Source organism: Lycium ferocissimum, chromosome 1, assembly GCF_029784015.1.
Source record: "Lycium ferocissimum isolate CSIRO_LF1 chromosome 1, AGI_CSIRO_Lferr_CH_V1, whole genome shotgun sequence".
Classification (NCBI taxonomy): domain Eukaryota; kingdom Viridiplantae; phylum Streptophyta; class Magnoliopsida; order Solanales; family Solanaceae; genus Lycium; species Lycium ferocissimum.
This window is the reverse complement of record NC_081342.1, coordinates 9,647,896-9,663,473: the sequence shown is the minus strand read 5'-3', so window position 1 is coordinate 9,663,473 and position 15,578 is coordinate 9,647,896. Positions and strand designations below refer to the sequence as shown.

Below are 15,578 nucleotides of genomic sequence, written 5' to 3'. Positions count from 1 at the left end.
TAGTAAAAGATAATGGAAGGAGTAACGATCAAGAGCTTATCTACATAGATATAATAATTTGATTTCTACCATTTCTTTGAAGAACGTTTTTAATTGATATAAAACAAGTTGGCTCCTGATATTTAAGGTTGTTACTATACCAAGGTCATGTTATCCCCATATAAATGGATTTGGCATAGACAAGAATCAAAAAAAGCTATTAAAAATTACACTTTGAGCAGTTTCAATAAAAATTTATTTAATAAATATTGTTAGTGGAGTGTCTAATAATTTAATTAGGTTGTAGAGCAATATGGATGTCTGGGATCGTAGCTACAGAATAAGTCCTTACTATATATTTCCAAACAAAAACTTCATCCTTTACTGCTATATATAAATGTGAGTGCTTATATAGATCAAGCCTTAGCTTGCACTCGTTGTCTTCTAGAATTTTAAATTAGATATTAGTTGCAATAATTAGCTCTTTTTTCTCACCCTTTAATTTTGGGGGAGAAAAAGGACAAAAAAAGAAAATCTGGGATAACTTCAGAAAATCGCCCAAAAAATGTTTTGTACACTCTGAATATAGGATTTAATCATTTCTATTTATCATTTTTGGAAAAAGAGTATGAAACTTACTATGTGCATTCTTATTAATATTAAGAGTATAGTTGAAAACCAATTTTAGTCATGATTTCTTAAAGCGACGATTATTTTGGGACAATTCTTTTGATCTAAAATGACTGTTAATTTAGGACGGAAGAAGTATAATACACTGACTTAAGTGTCTTTTATCTTTTAAAAAATTCAAAATAACTATCACTTTCAAAAATCAAGAAAGAGTTGATTACTTTCTCGAATTTTATTTTTACCCTTGCTAATAAAAGGATAAAAGATGATTAATAGTGCTAATTTTTAAATAGTAGCACTTCTCAATAAGAAATAATTATAAAACTTGGTAATTACACCTTGTCCTTAATGTTTTTTTAATGACCGTGTTCAAGCCTTAAAAGACATTTAAAATGAGACGAAGGAGTTAAAAGAAAAATTAAAAGTGTAATGGGGGCTGCTTTTTGGCTAAATTAAACAAGGAAATATCCAAAGAAATCCACAGAAACATGCCATGAAAGAGAAGGTTGATTTGAACTTTCGTGGCTTGTTTGATCCATTTTCAAGCACTAATTATGACTCAGATTTGGTTGAATTATATTGAACTTCAAATTATTGATGTAGTTTTATCATTATTATAATAAGCGCTTTTCAGCTTTTAGCATGCTTAATCTCCGTAATTATTAGTTTATAATGGACATTTGCTTAGTGATTATTGCCATTAATTTGTCACTCGGAAAAGGTAAATCTCTCCTATAGCCGTTAATTAGCTCATCGTTTGTAAAGGGTAAATCTCCTGCTCCCTTCGTTTTAATTTAATAGTTGTTTTAGCTTTATTACGCTCATTTACAAAAATAATAAATACAAGGTATATATAATTTACTAAATTGCTCCTATTTATTAGATGTTTTTTTTTTTAATAATTGAGCATTATTAAAAAATTACTTCTTTAATGCTAAGGATATAGTCGGAAGCTATTGCCAACTTTATTCTTGAATTCCTAAAGTAATAATTATTTTGAGACAATACTCTTAAGCTAAAGGACAGTTATTTGGGACAAAGAGAGTATTGCTTTTTATTTTTTTCAGCATGCTTTATTAAAGTAACTACTTTCCAAATTTATTGGAAAACTAGCAGTCTAATTTAGATTTTCAAAACATAGTTATATGATCAACTAGTAAAATAAACACTTTAACGCATAATTTAGTAAGGGCAGTGGAAAGTCAATGTTGAATTAGTAAAAGGAACCGCGGGAGTATAAGTAATTTACAATAATGGGCCTAAAAGTCGACAAAATTTCACCTCCGGTCTTTGTTAAATAAATTTCTCTTAATTTGCTATTATAATGGACAAGTAAAAGAGAAATTACTTTTAAGCATACTGAATTAGTAAAAGAAAAGAGGGAGTAGTTTGCAAACCTTTATGAGTTGGTAAAACTTATTCTCTTTCACTATTTAAAGACTTGCCCTCAACTTCATGTTTTGGCTGTCAGCGTGTAACCAGTCATATGTCATGTCGTCTCCTCCGGGCTCCGGCCCTGGCACAGATAATAGTCTAAGCAGATAAGGAAGGAGAATTATCTACTAAAATAGTCTCGTTATCTACGTGTAATAATTTGACAAGTCTAGGAAACTTATATGTAATCGCTATTGATGATAGCTAATCAGCGTCGTCTACTACTACTGATATGTGTTTACTACTACTAATGTAATGTTCTAGTATTAATAAAAAAATATTCATTCTACCAACAAAACAAAACAAAAAAAAAAACTTGCCCTCGACTCCTTGCCATCATCGCGAACACTAATACAAATGAAAAGTTATATTTCAAGACTTTTTTGATTATAAGAACTTGTGTCTTATTATTTTCTTGACATATATCATTCTTATTTCCTCATTTTGTCACTACCCCCTCTTACCTCCCCCCCACAAAATAACATTTTCCTAAAGAAAGAAAGAAAAACATCAGAGCATAAATCGAATGGGTAGGGAACGCACTATATCAATAATAGAGATATGCAATGATATAGTAATTGAAAAATATAAAATAAGATGCAAGAGCATAATAATCACTTTGAAGACCAACTATGTGAAAGATGCTAATCCAAAGAACAATGGTGAAGCACTGTTCTAGCGGTGCAACTTCATCACCCTTCCTCAGTACTAGCTCACTGCAAAAAAAAAAAAAAAAAAATATATATATATATATATATAGATATCAATTGCGAATTTTGTCGCTAATTTATTGTTAAATAACTCGTAGCTAATAGAATGTTTAAATAATTTATTGCTAAATAGGATTAGCGGTGAATTTTCTTATTTAGTTTTAATTTGTTCATCGCTAATTACTATTTCTTTTAGTAGTGGGTGTGGGAATATCATGGAAGAAAAAGATGATTCTGAAAGGAATCTGTTTATAATTTATAAAGGTATTGAGCTTCGCAACATAATGCCCATATCCTCTTTAAGTGATGTGGTGATGATATTAAAGTAAGAACATTAATTTTGATTGACTTAAGTAGAAGAAGGGATGTCCACGTATTGTTTTAAACCAGACATGCTAAAATGGTAGGGAAAAGGGAAGAATAATATGGTGTCAGCAACACAAGGGATATTCTGGAGGGTCCGCTCTGGCGGAATCAGTTTTTTTTTTTTTTAAATTATAATTAAGAAATCTCCGAGAGTTAATGTTAAACGATTCAAAATTCAATGAATACATAAAATAATAAAAAAGTGCAACCCCTGAAATTCATAACATAATTTAAAACAATTTTGAACACTCCTGACACTAGTAGAAGGTTTTCTTATATCAAGAGGATTTTATAATGTATTATGTTATATACAAATAAATTTATCTCACCCGATTTACACATGATATTCATGTAAGACAAATATGTGTTTATATTATAGATATTTTATTTATATTTGAAGTATTCCGAGTTTGATAATAGTCCATGAACATTAACTTAATTATAAGTGTGATAGTTGATTATTGGTTCGTGCATTTTATGTGTTTGGTGGCTCTAGTGTGATGGTAAGTGTAAGTTCGACCTAATAAGGCCCTAATTAAGGGGGGCCATCAGTGTTTCATTACAACTATATCCTCTATCTAACCCTTATATAAATACACTATCAAGGTTATTTTTTAATATCTTTGTGTATGGTAATTGTCCCATTGACATCATCATATTATGAAAGGATAGTAAAGAGAAAGTTCTAGTCCGTCATTGATTAACAATATGTCTCAAATAAGTAATCAAGTATCCTTATTAATCGAAATTAATTTTTATATCCCAATTATCATGTTTAATCTTGGGTTTCTTATATCAATATTTTACAATTCGAACTATGAAAATTCAATTGAATCCCTCAATACAAAAAGTAAGAACAATTTGGGTAGAAAAAAAAGACCACGTAATGTTTCAAACCAAACATTCTAAAATGGTAGGGAAAAGGGCGAAATATGGACCCTATTACATGGTGCTCCAACATAAAGGATATTCTGGATCAAGAGCGCGTACAGACACTCATTGTATTAAATTCAACAAGTACAGTATATGTATTATAAGTATTATATATTTCTTCATTATATTTTTTGTGAAAAAGCTTGATTGAACACATCATTTAGAAAAAGGCACTATATTAACTTCACGGAAGAAAATAATACTGCTGAAATACGGAAGAATTCAAATCTTAGATCAAAAATACTATATATGGATGGTATGAACTGTCTAAATTGATACTCGTGATCTTAAACACATCATGGCATTTCTGCGACTATAAAAGTATGTAACTAAAGGAAAAATAAGAAGTTTAAAGGTTATCTGCTTTTAAATATAAAAACGTATATTCCTATTGAAACAGACTAAAAAAAAAAAATATTACCTAAAATGGAACAAAGTGAGTATATATAAATTGGTATCCACTGTCACAGAAGTGCAGTGGTAATTTTATTTGCATCTAGTTAATTAGCATTCTTTATCATTTATTTGTTGTGGAGTTGTTGAATATTCAGTGTATTCTCTTTGATTAAAGTCATGCTTTTCTGTGGACAAGGCATCAGGATTATAGTGTTTGGTTATAAACCATGTGGAAGTGCATCAGTATAGTTCATGCACTTAATGTAGTCAATTTCGTTTGGTGGTTGTCGATCATAATGTTTTTTCTAGTGTTGGAACTTAGCTTTTTGCTTTTTCCAGTGTTGGTCCAAAGACGACGTTTCAAGATTTGTTGAATCATTTTGTGTTTTGGTTCTTTTTCAATTGAATTTTGGCCCAAACGCGGAAAATATTGGACGTTTGGCTGAGATTAGGGGTGTGTTTGACAAAATGTTCTGAAAAATAAGTGATTTTCTCACTTATTTAAGCAGAACATATTTTTCTTATTAGTAGCTTGTGAATTTATAATATATTTGGAGGGTGAAGTCGTGGGAGACAATTAACATGGAACGTCACTTATGGAAAGTGCATTTCCTATTTCCATCAGGAAAGTTACTTTTTAAGTAACTTGTTTTTTCTAAAAAGAATGTATTTTAAAGCATTTTGACCAATCAAGTATGAAAAAATTCTTGAAAACAATAGTATAATTTATATCTACCTCTTTACTTAAAGGCTATAGCTGTGCATGACCACTAGCTGCTATCGTCTTCTGATGGTTTAGAAATTAAAAAAAAAAAATCCAATTTGTTTTTTTCCCAATTATATGCGCATTGCTCTACCCCAAGAAATGAGAAAAGAGAATTATAAGAAAAAAAAAAAGCTTTAACAATAGGCTCATTTAAGGAGTCTTGCAGTGAGCTTTAATTAAGACTGAACTTCTCAAATTCTCACATTGGAACCAGACGCAAGGCAATGAAAGTTCGTAGAAATTGAACGCATGTGTCTAAATGTGAATGAAATTCTTATTGATGTCACGAATCTATTCCCTCCGTCCTAAAATAAGTGTCGTTTTAACAAAAAGAATGTCTCAAATTAACTGTCGCTTTAAAAATTCAAGGCTAAAATTAGTATTTTTGTTACAACTACACCCTTATATTGAAGAACTATTTTTTAATGGTACTCAATTCTCGAATAGTCAAAAGGATAGTTTAGTAAACTATATATTGTATTTATTAATTTTTTAATAAGCGTGAAATGAGCTAAAACGACACTAATTTTAGGACAGAGGAAATATGTGTGTGGCGATGAAATTCAACAGTTGACTAAGAATACAACGTTCAACTAATTAACCTAAATGACGAAATTAGTAAAATCAGTAAAAAGTGAGAGAATGGAATATCAAAATTGGAATGACGACAAAGCTTCTATGTTTTGAGGACATCACTGGAGTTGACCTAAGTACAATCACCTATAGCTGACAATGATCATACTGTAGACTGTTACATTTGCCCAAAACTCATTGACTTTTTGTCACCTTAGTTTCCAAACCTGTATGAAATTCTAGTGCTCTATGGTCCATCATCGTACTCTAATTCCACTATTACAAACTTCTCCTACGTTTTGTTTCCACATAAAATCTTAGAATCTCTTAAGGACTAATAATTTTCGCATACACGTGTCGATCATCATTGAACGATTGTTGGAAGAATTTTAATTTGTACAAAGAAGTTTTCTAGAGAAAATGAGAAAAATGGTCCTTTTATATTTGGAGTACGGTTAAAGTGGTCCTGTAAATATATTTTTTGAGTTCTTTTAGCCTCTTCGTTTGCTAAAAGTAAGTGTTTTTTATCTCCGTCCGATATTTAATAAACTCTAATTATTAGATTTTATGGGATCTATGAAGCAAAAGATTTAACCAGCAACACCAGGAGAGTTCCGTCAAATCTTGGATATCGCAACACCAAAAAACTTCACTAGCCACTAAAAAAATGATAAAAAAGTATAAGAAACTATATCTCAAAAAGCTAAATTAGACTCCATAAATTGCAACGAATTGCACTTCCAAATGCAAGTTCATGTTAAATCCTTTTTTTCACAGTTTCACATAAATCTAACTGCCAGACTTTGTTAAATTTTTTACGGAAATCAAAAGTGTTCATTTTTGGCAAACTTAGAAAATCAGAACTGCTCAGGAATATATTTAAGGGACCATTGTGAACCCGCCCCTAACCATAAGGGACCATTTCTGTCATTTTCTTAAGTTTTTGAAATGGCGAACTTTTCTTTTCTTTTCTTTTTGTTGGTTATTTTGAGCATTTTAATATAAAATAATATTCTATTAAAGTGCATAATGGTACAATTCATTTTGCTGCAATATTTCTCTCGTTAATGGTCAATCAAGAAAGTGGCAATTATGCCTCATTATCCATATGAGTTAGTGGTAGAATGTGGCAATTATATTTCTTGCAACGCTTATAACCTCCAACTCTTTATTCTCCCATAATCTTCATATTATTACCAATTTATTACCCCCACCTTCCCACCTCTCATCCAATTTATTTTAAGGATGAATTACTTCACCTATAAATAGAAGTATTCTTACTTTGTAGTGGGTAGAAAAAATGTTGGAGAGTTCTTGAAAAAGTGAGGAAAAAAAGAGAGTTTTATTCAGTTGAAAGAAGGTGTTCTTTTGATAGAGGTTTGGACTGAACATCTTGTCCAGAGTTTGTTGAGTTGTATGACGTTATCTGGCTATTGTATCCTAGAGGGGACAAGTCAAGAGTATTACTGTCGGACCGGTGAAAATTATACCTCAGTGAGCTTGAACCTTCTTAACGAGAGCAAGATATCCGGTCTCAGCCTGAATAATTATTTATTTGTTTTTGTTCAATTTATTTTTCAACTGTGATCTGTGGTATTTTCACCGACACTTTTTTCTTTACTTGGTTCTGATTTGATCATTATGATGCAGATGCAGTTTAACATTATAATATCCAAATGCTTTGATTCTGATTACACATTTTTTAAAGTGAGGAACCTTCAGACGATTCTGTAATATCTCAACTACATAACGCTGAAAATACAATAAACCAAGGGGATATGGAATTAAATTAACTAACCACCAACAAGCTGATTTAAGTATTTCCCTTCTAGTTAAATTAGTTATATATATTAATAGGTTTGTGTATACTTAACTACACCAATCCACATGGAATCATGCGGGTACCGGACATGGGGTGGAAAAAAAAAAAGGGGGGGGGGGGGGGGCAAGGGCGCTAAAGAGGCCCGTGGGTTTATCCAAATTTCCTTCCCCGATAAATCACGTTACATATAATGTCCAATTTAGTTAGATAGCTGCAGACTTCAGACAGAAACTAATTCAGGGAGACATCTTGCCCCATAAAAATTTAACCAAAAAAAAAACTTGCTACGATATTTGTCGTTAAATAGCACATAGCTTGCATGATTATTTTATAATCTGTTATAGGATCGGCGACGAATCTTTATTATTTAGTGACAAAAGTTGTCCGTCGCTAAATCGGGCACATTATTATTTTTAGAGATTTATGTCTTGATCATTTCCTTTATTCCAACTGTAGTTTAGTTGAAAATTAATAAAATTGAGTGTTTTATGAGTCGGATTCCTTTAGGAACAAAGAAACTAATGTAACACATAATCAAAAAAACTTTCAGGTCATTAATATCTTTGCTCACGATAAATATAATCTCTCGGGAGAATTATATGGCACATTAGGCCTTGGTAACTCAAACATATATCTCACTCTCATTAATTTCAGAAAAGAAAACACGGCAAAAAATGAATGTCTGAGCCCGGGTTCGAACCGGGGACCTCTAGTGTGTGAGACTAGCGTGATAACCGACTACACCACCCAGACAATTCTTGTGACTTTGTGATGGCTCTTTCCTCGATAATAGTTATGTATTATGCCTCTAATAATTAGAGCCAATTAAGTCACAAAAGTGAGGACATAATGGTAAAATGAAAAAATGTGTATGCACCAGTTTTCAAATGTTTTAGCTTTATAATTCACAAGCATATATAATTTCTTTTCTGGTTCCAACTTGTACAACTATTATGACTCAATTTCACATATATAAGATCTACTCCAGTACCCAAACAATATTAAATTTTATGTACTTCCTACATTTTAACATATTCTTTGCTTTTATCCTAGCCAAAAACTATTTAATAATAGCCCGTTAACATTTTCTGATCCATTTAATTATGGGCAAACTACATAAATGACAAACATTTGAGCTTTAATCAAGCCACATAGCAAATGTTTCAATATTTACATTTTGTAGCAACAACCCAGCTCTCAACGGTTGTATACGTTTTTTTCCACTGTATTCGTTTTTTATTTTTGCTATATTCATGAATACAACAAAAAAAATTCCTGTTTTTTTACTGTATTCGTGAAAATGACTATCTGTATTTATAAATTGGCTTGATGCATTCATAAATACAGCGAGTAAAAAATGAATACATAAAAACATATGTACACAAAAAATTAACAAACGTCATATTTTTTGGTATGTAGACGACAAATACAGGCGTATACAACATAGATACACCAAAAATATTAACAAAAATAGGCTAAAAACACTGTATACAACATATGTACACCAAAAAAAAAAAAAAAAGACACTCAAAATATTGAATACAAAAAGATCCTTTTCGAAAAACGCGAAAAATATTATATACCGTGTATGTATACACCGTATGTATACACAGATCTGAAAAAAAAAAAACTTCCGAAAAATATGTATACACAGATCTGGAAAAAAACTTCCGGTCAAAAATTCCGATCAGATCTGTGTACACCTTCTTCTCGTTCACATTCTTTTCTCCCTCATCATCACCGTCACCTTCAGATCTGAAAAAATCTTCCTTTGAAAGGAAAATAAGCTCCAGTTGGTTGTGGTTGGTGTTAGTGTTGTTGCTGTGGTTTGCCGGAGAAGTAAGCTCCGGCGACTTCTCCAGCGATGGCTACTGTTGGCAGTGAAGATGAGAAGAATGGTTGTGGTTGGTGTTGTTGCTGTGGTTCGCCGGAGAAGTAAGCTCCGGCGACTTCTCCGGCGATGGCTGCAGCCATGGCGGCGTCAATATTCTCTTTAGCTCTATTCAAATAGAGCAAATCGATTTCGCCGGAGTTCCGGCAGTGGTGGCCGGCGGCGGAACAGTGGGGAAGAGGGGAGAGAGAGATGGGAGGGTTGGGTTGGAAGTGAATAGTGTGATGGGTATTCTACTTTGTGTGTATATATATATATATATATATAGTTACTAAATGTCAATAATATACAAATGTTTGCTATGAGAAGTAATTAAGTTAAACTATAGCTACTAAATGTCAATACCTACTAGATGTTTGTTATGTCATGTAGTTATCCCTTTAATTATTTACCGAATTTACACACGGTTTGCCCTTTAAATGGACTGGTCTTAAATTTCTGGCCTTCAAATGGGCCGGTCTTAAATTTTTGTCCTTCAAGATCAAACGTATGCCTAGCGGACATAAGTTTTTTAAGGGCGCTGCCATAATTTGTGAATATTATGATGCGTAACTTATGCCCCTCTCAGCATAAGTTAGATTTTGAAGGAAAAAATTAAAGGGTCATTTGCACGATTTCCCTTCAAAGGCACTGGTCTTTAATTTTTGTCCCTCAAATTGGTGGTCGTTGATTTTTGCCCCTCGCCTAATACCCCGAGGTCCTGAGTTCAATTTGAAGGGCGAATATTAAAGACCACTAATTTGAGGGGCAAAAATTAAAGACCACCAATTTGAGGGCCATTCCGCACAAAAAAATGAAAATTAAAGACTAGTACAAAATAGAGACAAAAGTGTAAATGACCCAAACCCAAATGACTTATCTCTACTACATTTTTTTGTGTGGATTGTCCTTTTAGGGTGGTCTTTAATTTTTGTCCCTCAAATCGGTGGTCTTTAATATTTGACTTTCGCTTAACACCATAGGTCCTGGGTTCGAACCCAAGCTCAGTCAAAAAAAAAAAAAAAACGCATGGCATATGTTTGCCTTAAGGCAAATTTTTACCCAAAATTAGGTCTTAAGGCAGAGGTTTCCAAAATTCCAACAATTTTTTTTTGCCTTAAGGCAGAGTTTGAAACCCAACTTATGCCTTGCGATTTTTTTTTAAATTTTTGACTGAGCGGGAATTTGAACCCAAAATCAAAAGCTTTTAGCGAAGGACAAAAATTAAAGACAACTGATTTGAGAGACAAAATTAAAGACCACTCCCAGCGAAGGACAATCATGCAAATTGTCCTCTCTACTAAGCACAAACAAACAACTATGAGCCCATCTTTTATTTATTTCAACAAAGGCCAGAGTACTCTTAAGCCCACTCTCTAAGACGTTCTGATTTTAGTCTCGTTCCAATTTTATGGTTGTCCCTGAAGAGATGGGTGATTTACAAAAATGACGTTAGATGTGAGTGGTTTACAAAACTTCAAGTTTAACGAAGTTTTACTTTTGACCTTGAAAGTTTGCCCATGAGGCAAGATTAAGTCAAAAGTTCAAGACCACTCATTCCATGGTTATTGAATATAATTTGACAAATTCTGATTTTAGTCAACAAACCATAAATCCTGTTGTTCTTCGTCGATCAACTTTTTTCCATTTTATAAAGTATAACTTATAAGTGATCTCTAATTATGTTCTTGGTACTAAATACATTATAATTGAATCGTGATGGTAAATGAATGAGTCATTGGATTAATATGGTACTAGGAGGAATTTTTGCACGGTTGTCTCTTTTTGGACAACTATTTTATAAATGATCCACTTTTTATTGCTATGATAACTTACGGACTTTTTAGATCACGGTCTAGAGAAGTACCTCCCGCTTTAACGGGCTGTATGCGGGCGAATCCACATTACTCGAGGCCCAAAAACTGGTAGCGGACATCGGATGGTAGCCAAAAAAAAATTCTTACTTTAAAATGTCGTTACCCGCTTTATAATTTTCTATACTAGTTCACTCTTGAAAAAGAGCAAATTCTAGTTTATCTTAAATTTGCTTTCAAGTACTTGGATGAAACAAGATCCAAAAGTTTTCAGATTTTGTATTCAGATTAAATCAATAAAATTATTACTACTATTTGAATTGCAAGATAACTCTTCATCAAGGGATAAAAAATCGAATATTCATCTCCTCACACACGCACAAAAAAAAGTAAATGAGTATGAACAACTTATCGTTGCAGTTACCTTACAATTCTTCCTCAGCTGAAATCTAAATTTTAGTAGGGAAACAAGCTAAAAACACCATCAAACACATAGATGCAAAACAACAGAAAAATGTCAACAAAAGAAAGAAAGAAAAAGGAAGTAGATATTAAACAAACAAATTGAACTCTACATTTAAAGAGCTTCAGTACTAGAAATAGAAAATTTGTCAAAATTACTTGACATGTTTTTTCACTTAGAGCTCCCTTTGTTAGTTACTTTCTCCAATTTTTCTTTTTCTTGCTAAGTATCTGCTCTGCTCTTCCATTCTGTAATATGCAGTTAGTACCTATGTTCCGGAACCTGAAATCAAAAGCAAAGAAAAAAAGAAAAGACAAAATAAATCTTTATGTTAAAATCATTGCTGTGATTATTTACTTTGGATTTAACTGACAGTGAAACTGTTGTAGTTGCAGGATTGCACTTACATCGAAACCAACAAGTGATCTGCAGTAATTAGTTTGAGTAGTAAGGACACTGTAATTTGATCCACATTCACTATCTTTGATTGAAATATTTGATTTATCAAGCTTGATGGACCAAGGGTACTGATAATTTTGAGCTGTGGATCCAACATGTGAAGATGATCTCTGCATTCTCACAGCCCTTGGCACATTTCGCCCTTCTATTGATGGCCTTCGCCTGGCACTTGGTTGCCTCTCGAATGATTCAGGACGTTGTTTTGGGGCACTATGGGATCGAGCTTTAGCCATCGATGACTTAGTATTCGCCATGTAACTCGGATAAAATTGAGGATACTCATTGTAAAGGGATTCTTGTTCTGCATACTCTGAACGAGCATACAAGAATGGGATTCTTGATGGATCGGGTTTTGACATTGCACTGTAGTATTGAGGGCTGCTTTGCGCTGTCCCATATGAGTAGTCTTCAAAGTGGCCACTACAGGCTCTTGGGCTTTGATCTGTTATAGCTGATGGTGCTGGAGAAATGTGTTGATATTCTTGATTTGAGTATCCCTTGTGTGGTGAAAATCTTTGTTCTGTTCTCTCTGTTTGGCCTTGGTTTGAGTAGCTAATTCTACTCTTTGTGCCACCCTTTGATTCACCTAGATCCATTTCGACAATCTTGATGTCCTCTTCATATTCCTAATGGTTCACATTGACCAAACGGAGCATTAGATAAAAGGGTTCCTTGTTTTAATCATATAACATTAAATTGTGCATCAAATGTATGACATGAAAATTTTGATGGAAGGAAAATGAAAATGTGAGACATACTTGATATGAGTGCATAAATCTGTTGTCCTGTGTAGATTTTCTGTGAACAGATTGCCTTGGATGGTTGGGATTTTCATCTTCAGCCATTCTTATTCTTTGGGCTCGAGCTCGAGCTTGAACAGTTACCAATGCTTGCATACATCTAAGAGTAGCAGCAGCTTGTTTTCTTACTAAATGTCCTCTCACTAAGGCCTGCAACTTCACTAGTCCTTTTAGTGCATTCAAGGCTTTTCTTGCCTGCATAAGTTACCAATGCAACAGTTGCATAAAAATGTAATCTTGAATGTTAGATCAGAAAAAATTGTTACAATTAAGTGAAAATTGCATATTACCAAATAACCGCGGAAAACTGCTTGAATCTTGAGAGCTGAAGCCTCTTCAAGTGCAGAGGCTCTAGCAGCAGCAGCGACTTGGATTGCTGCTACTGCTGCCTTGGCAGCGGCCGCTGCTGCATCAGCAGCTGCGGCCGTTGCAGCAGCCACAGCCAAGGCATGCTTCTTATGGTCATTTTCCAAATCAAGAAATTCGTGTTTTGCTGGTGGTGGGGTGGTGGCGACGATGTCAGGGCCACTATGACCTGGTGGGGTGGCTGATGACCTCCTGAAACTCCACCTCTTCTTCTCTTTAGGAGTTGTTGAAGGGACTGAAATTGGTGTTGTTGGTTGCTCATTGCTAGTAGTAGAGTTTTGGTGATGATTATTTGTGTTCTTCTCTGCTTCAAACTTGTCTTTCTCTTTATCCTTTTTCCCTGTCAAGAAGCTCTTTATCCACCTACCTGTTTTCCCCATCCTTTTCACTATCTTCTAAGCTAGCAATGCATCATGAAAGGTGCAAATGAAGAGATGTAGTAGCTAGGTAGATGGATGTATTTGGAAGATGATGTAATTTTTGAACTTCTCTATTGATATGTCTATATCTTACTTCAATGAATGATCAGCAGGTTTGAATACCAGTTTGGCTTGTTTTATTGAAGCAAGAATTGAATGTATATGCCTAGGTGTTAACTACTACTGCTGCATTATGTCCTTTATGATTTGCTGTATTTACCACTTATAAAAGTACTAACATGATCAAGTTATTGTCTTGATTCTCTAATTATTTTTTTGGAGGAATATAGGTCATATGAGGAAAAGAAATAGCAAGGAAACTCCTCATTAAAGCTAAGTGGCAAACTTGCGGGGAGATTATGGAATAGATTCTTTACCTATTGGTGGATCTTTCTTTTCCATCACTAACTTTTACCCTTTTTAAAATGCACATATTATTAGGGGTTTAGATCAGGATAATTTGGTAACTTCATTTAATTTTTTATACCTTCTTCCTGATGCCTATAGTTATTTTATGAAAAGCCATGTGAAAAAAAAGTCAATGAACATGCAAATTCCTTGGAAGGTACTTCTAGCTAGTCAAGATTGGAAGTGTTAGGCCACTAGGTTGTGTTGCTTGGAAAGGGATGGCTGTTGGCTCTATTTGAGTTTATTTTTGCACAGACAATGTCAAATTCTTTTACACTGTCAAATTAGTGACCTATAACAAAGTAGTTGTATTAATACTTAGTTGGCAATTGGATATAGATATGCTCAATATTTGAAAACAAAAAGAGTCTGAAGCTGAAAATGATATTTGAAGTTATCTTAGGACATGTATTGCACTTTAAAAAAGTTAAAATTTTATGGAAAAAAAAAGAATTTGAAAAACTAACCAAAAAATCGGTTTATTGTATAACCAAATAATATTTTAATTTTTTATAGTGATTTTTATATCCAAACGGCTCCTAATAACCAAGAAAATAAAGTAAATAACTTGTTATCGTAATAAATAAAACGGAAAATAAAATAAAATTACCCCCGAACTTTGAAAAAATAGTTCATCCATACCCTTCGTTATACTTTAGGGCCAATTATAACCGTTATAAAATTATACCCTTATGTGATCATAAAAAAAAATTATCATATAGTAGTTAAATTATTTTTCGGGGGATAATTTTGGCCCTTTTCCGTAAATAAAATACTGTGATATAAAAAAAAATTATATAAGTTAAATTCGTTCTATTTTAAATCAGTAGGGGATGTATATGGACCTACATAACTAGGGTTTGGACCTCTTGGGAGGGGTGCCCCAATGAATCAGCACATGTGAAATCCCTTTCCAGATGTTGGGATTGAACACTTTCACTGTCATTTTCATCCCATGCCTCATGATCCAAGGTATGGTCACTTTTATTTATACTACACGAAAAATAAAAGACCATCCAAGTACTCCTATTATTGTTTTCCAAGATAATTTTTCACATAAATTTTTAAACTTATGTTAATGCAATAATAATGCATCTGAAAATTGTACACAGAACTAATGTCCCACAGAAGTTTTAATGCCAATGGGCAGTGGAGGACTAGTTTTAAATTTTAATGGTAAGGAGATACGGATAGCAGTCGGTGAGTAGACATTTCCATTAATGTTTGGAAATAAGCCCTTAAATGGACTTCTTCAAGACAGGACAGCGGCAGATGACATGAATTAGGTTTTGAATTATTAATGTCTGTTGTCCCTCTGTTATTATTTGTATTTGTACTTTTAAGTGGTCAAGTAAATTTTTCCATATTAA

The 15,578-nt window shown here is 33.1% G+C and overlaps 1 protein-coding gene and 1 non-coding gene across 2 annotated transcripts; both read right to left on the bottom strand.

The window, feature by feature from the left end:
• Positions 1 to 8,288: 8,288 nt before the first annotated feature.
• Positions 8,289 to 8,362, bottom strand: TRNAV-CAC (transfer RNA valine (anticodon CAC)). The gene has a single exon. It is a non-coding gene; the product is annotated as a tRNA-Val (tRNA).
• Positions 8,363 to 11,680: 3,318 nt separating this feature from the next.
• LOC132068450 (protein IQ-DOMAIN 19-like) lies at positions 11,681 to 14,080 on the bottom strand. Its single transcript, XM_059462049.1, has 4 exons — positions 13,306 to 14,080; positions 12,974 to 13,210; positions 12,164 to 12,841; positions 11,681 to 12,038 (listed from the first exon to the last, which is right to left on the bottom strand). Exons 1-4 carry the CDS (start codon positions 13,759 to 13,761, stop codon positions 12,018 to 12,020), a joined length of 1,392 nt encoding a protein of 463 aa, XP_059318032.1. The 5' UTR covers positions 13,762 to 14,080; the 3' UTR covers positions 11,681 to 12,017.
• Between the last annotated feature and the right edge of the window lie 1,498 nt (positions 14,081 to 15,578).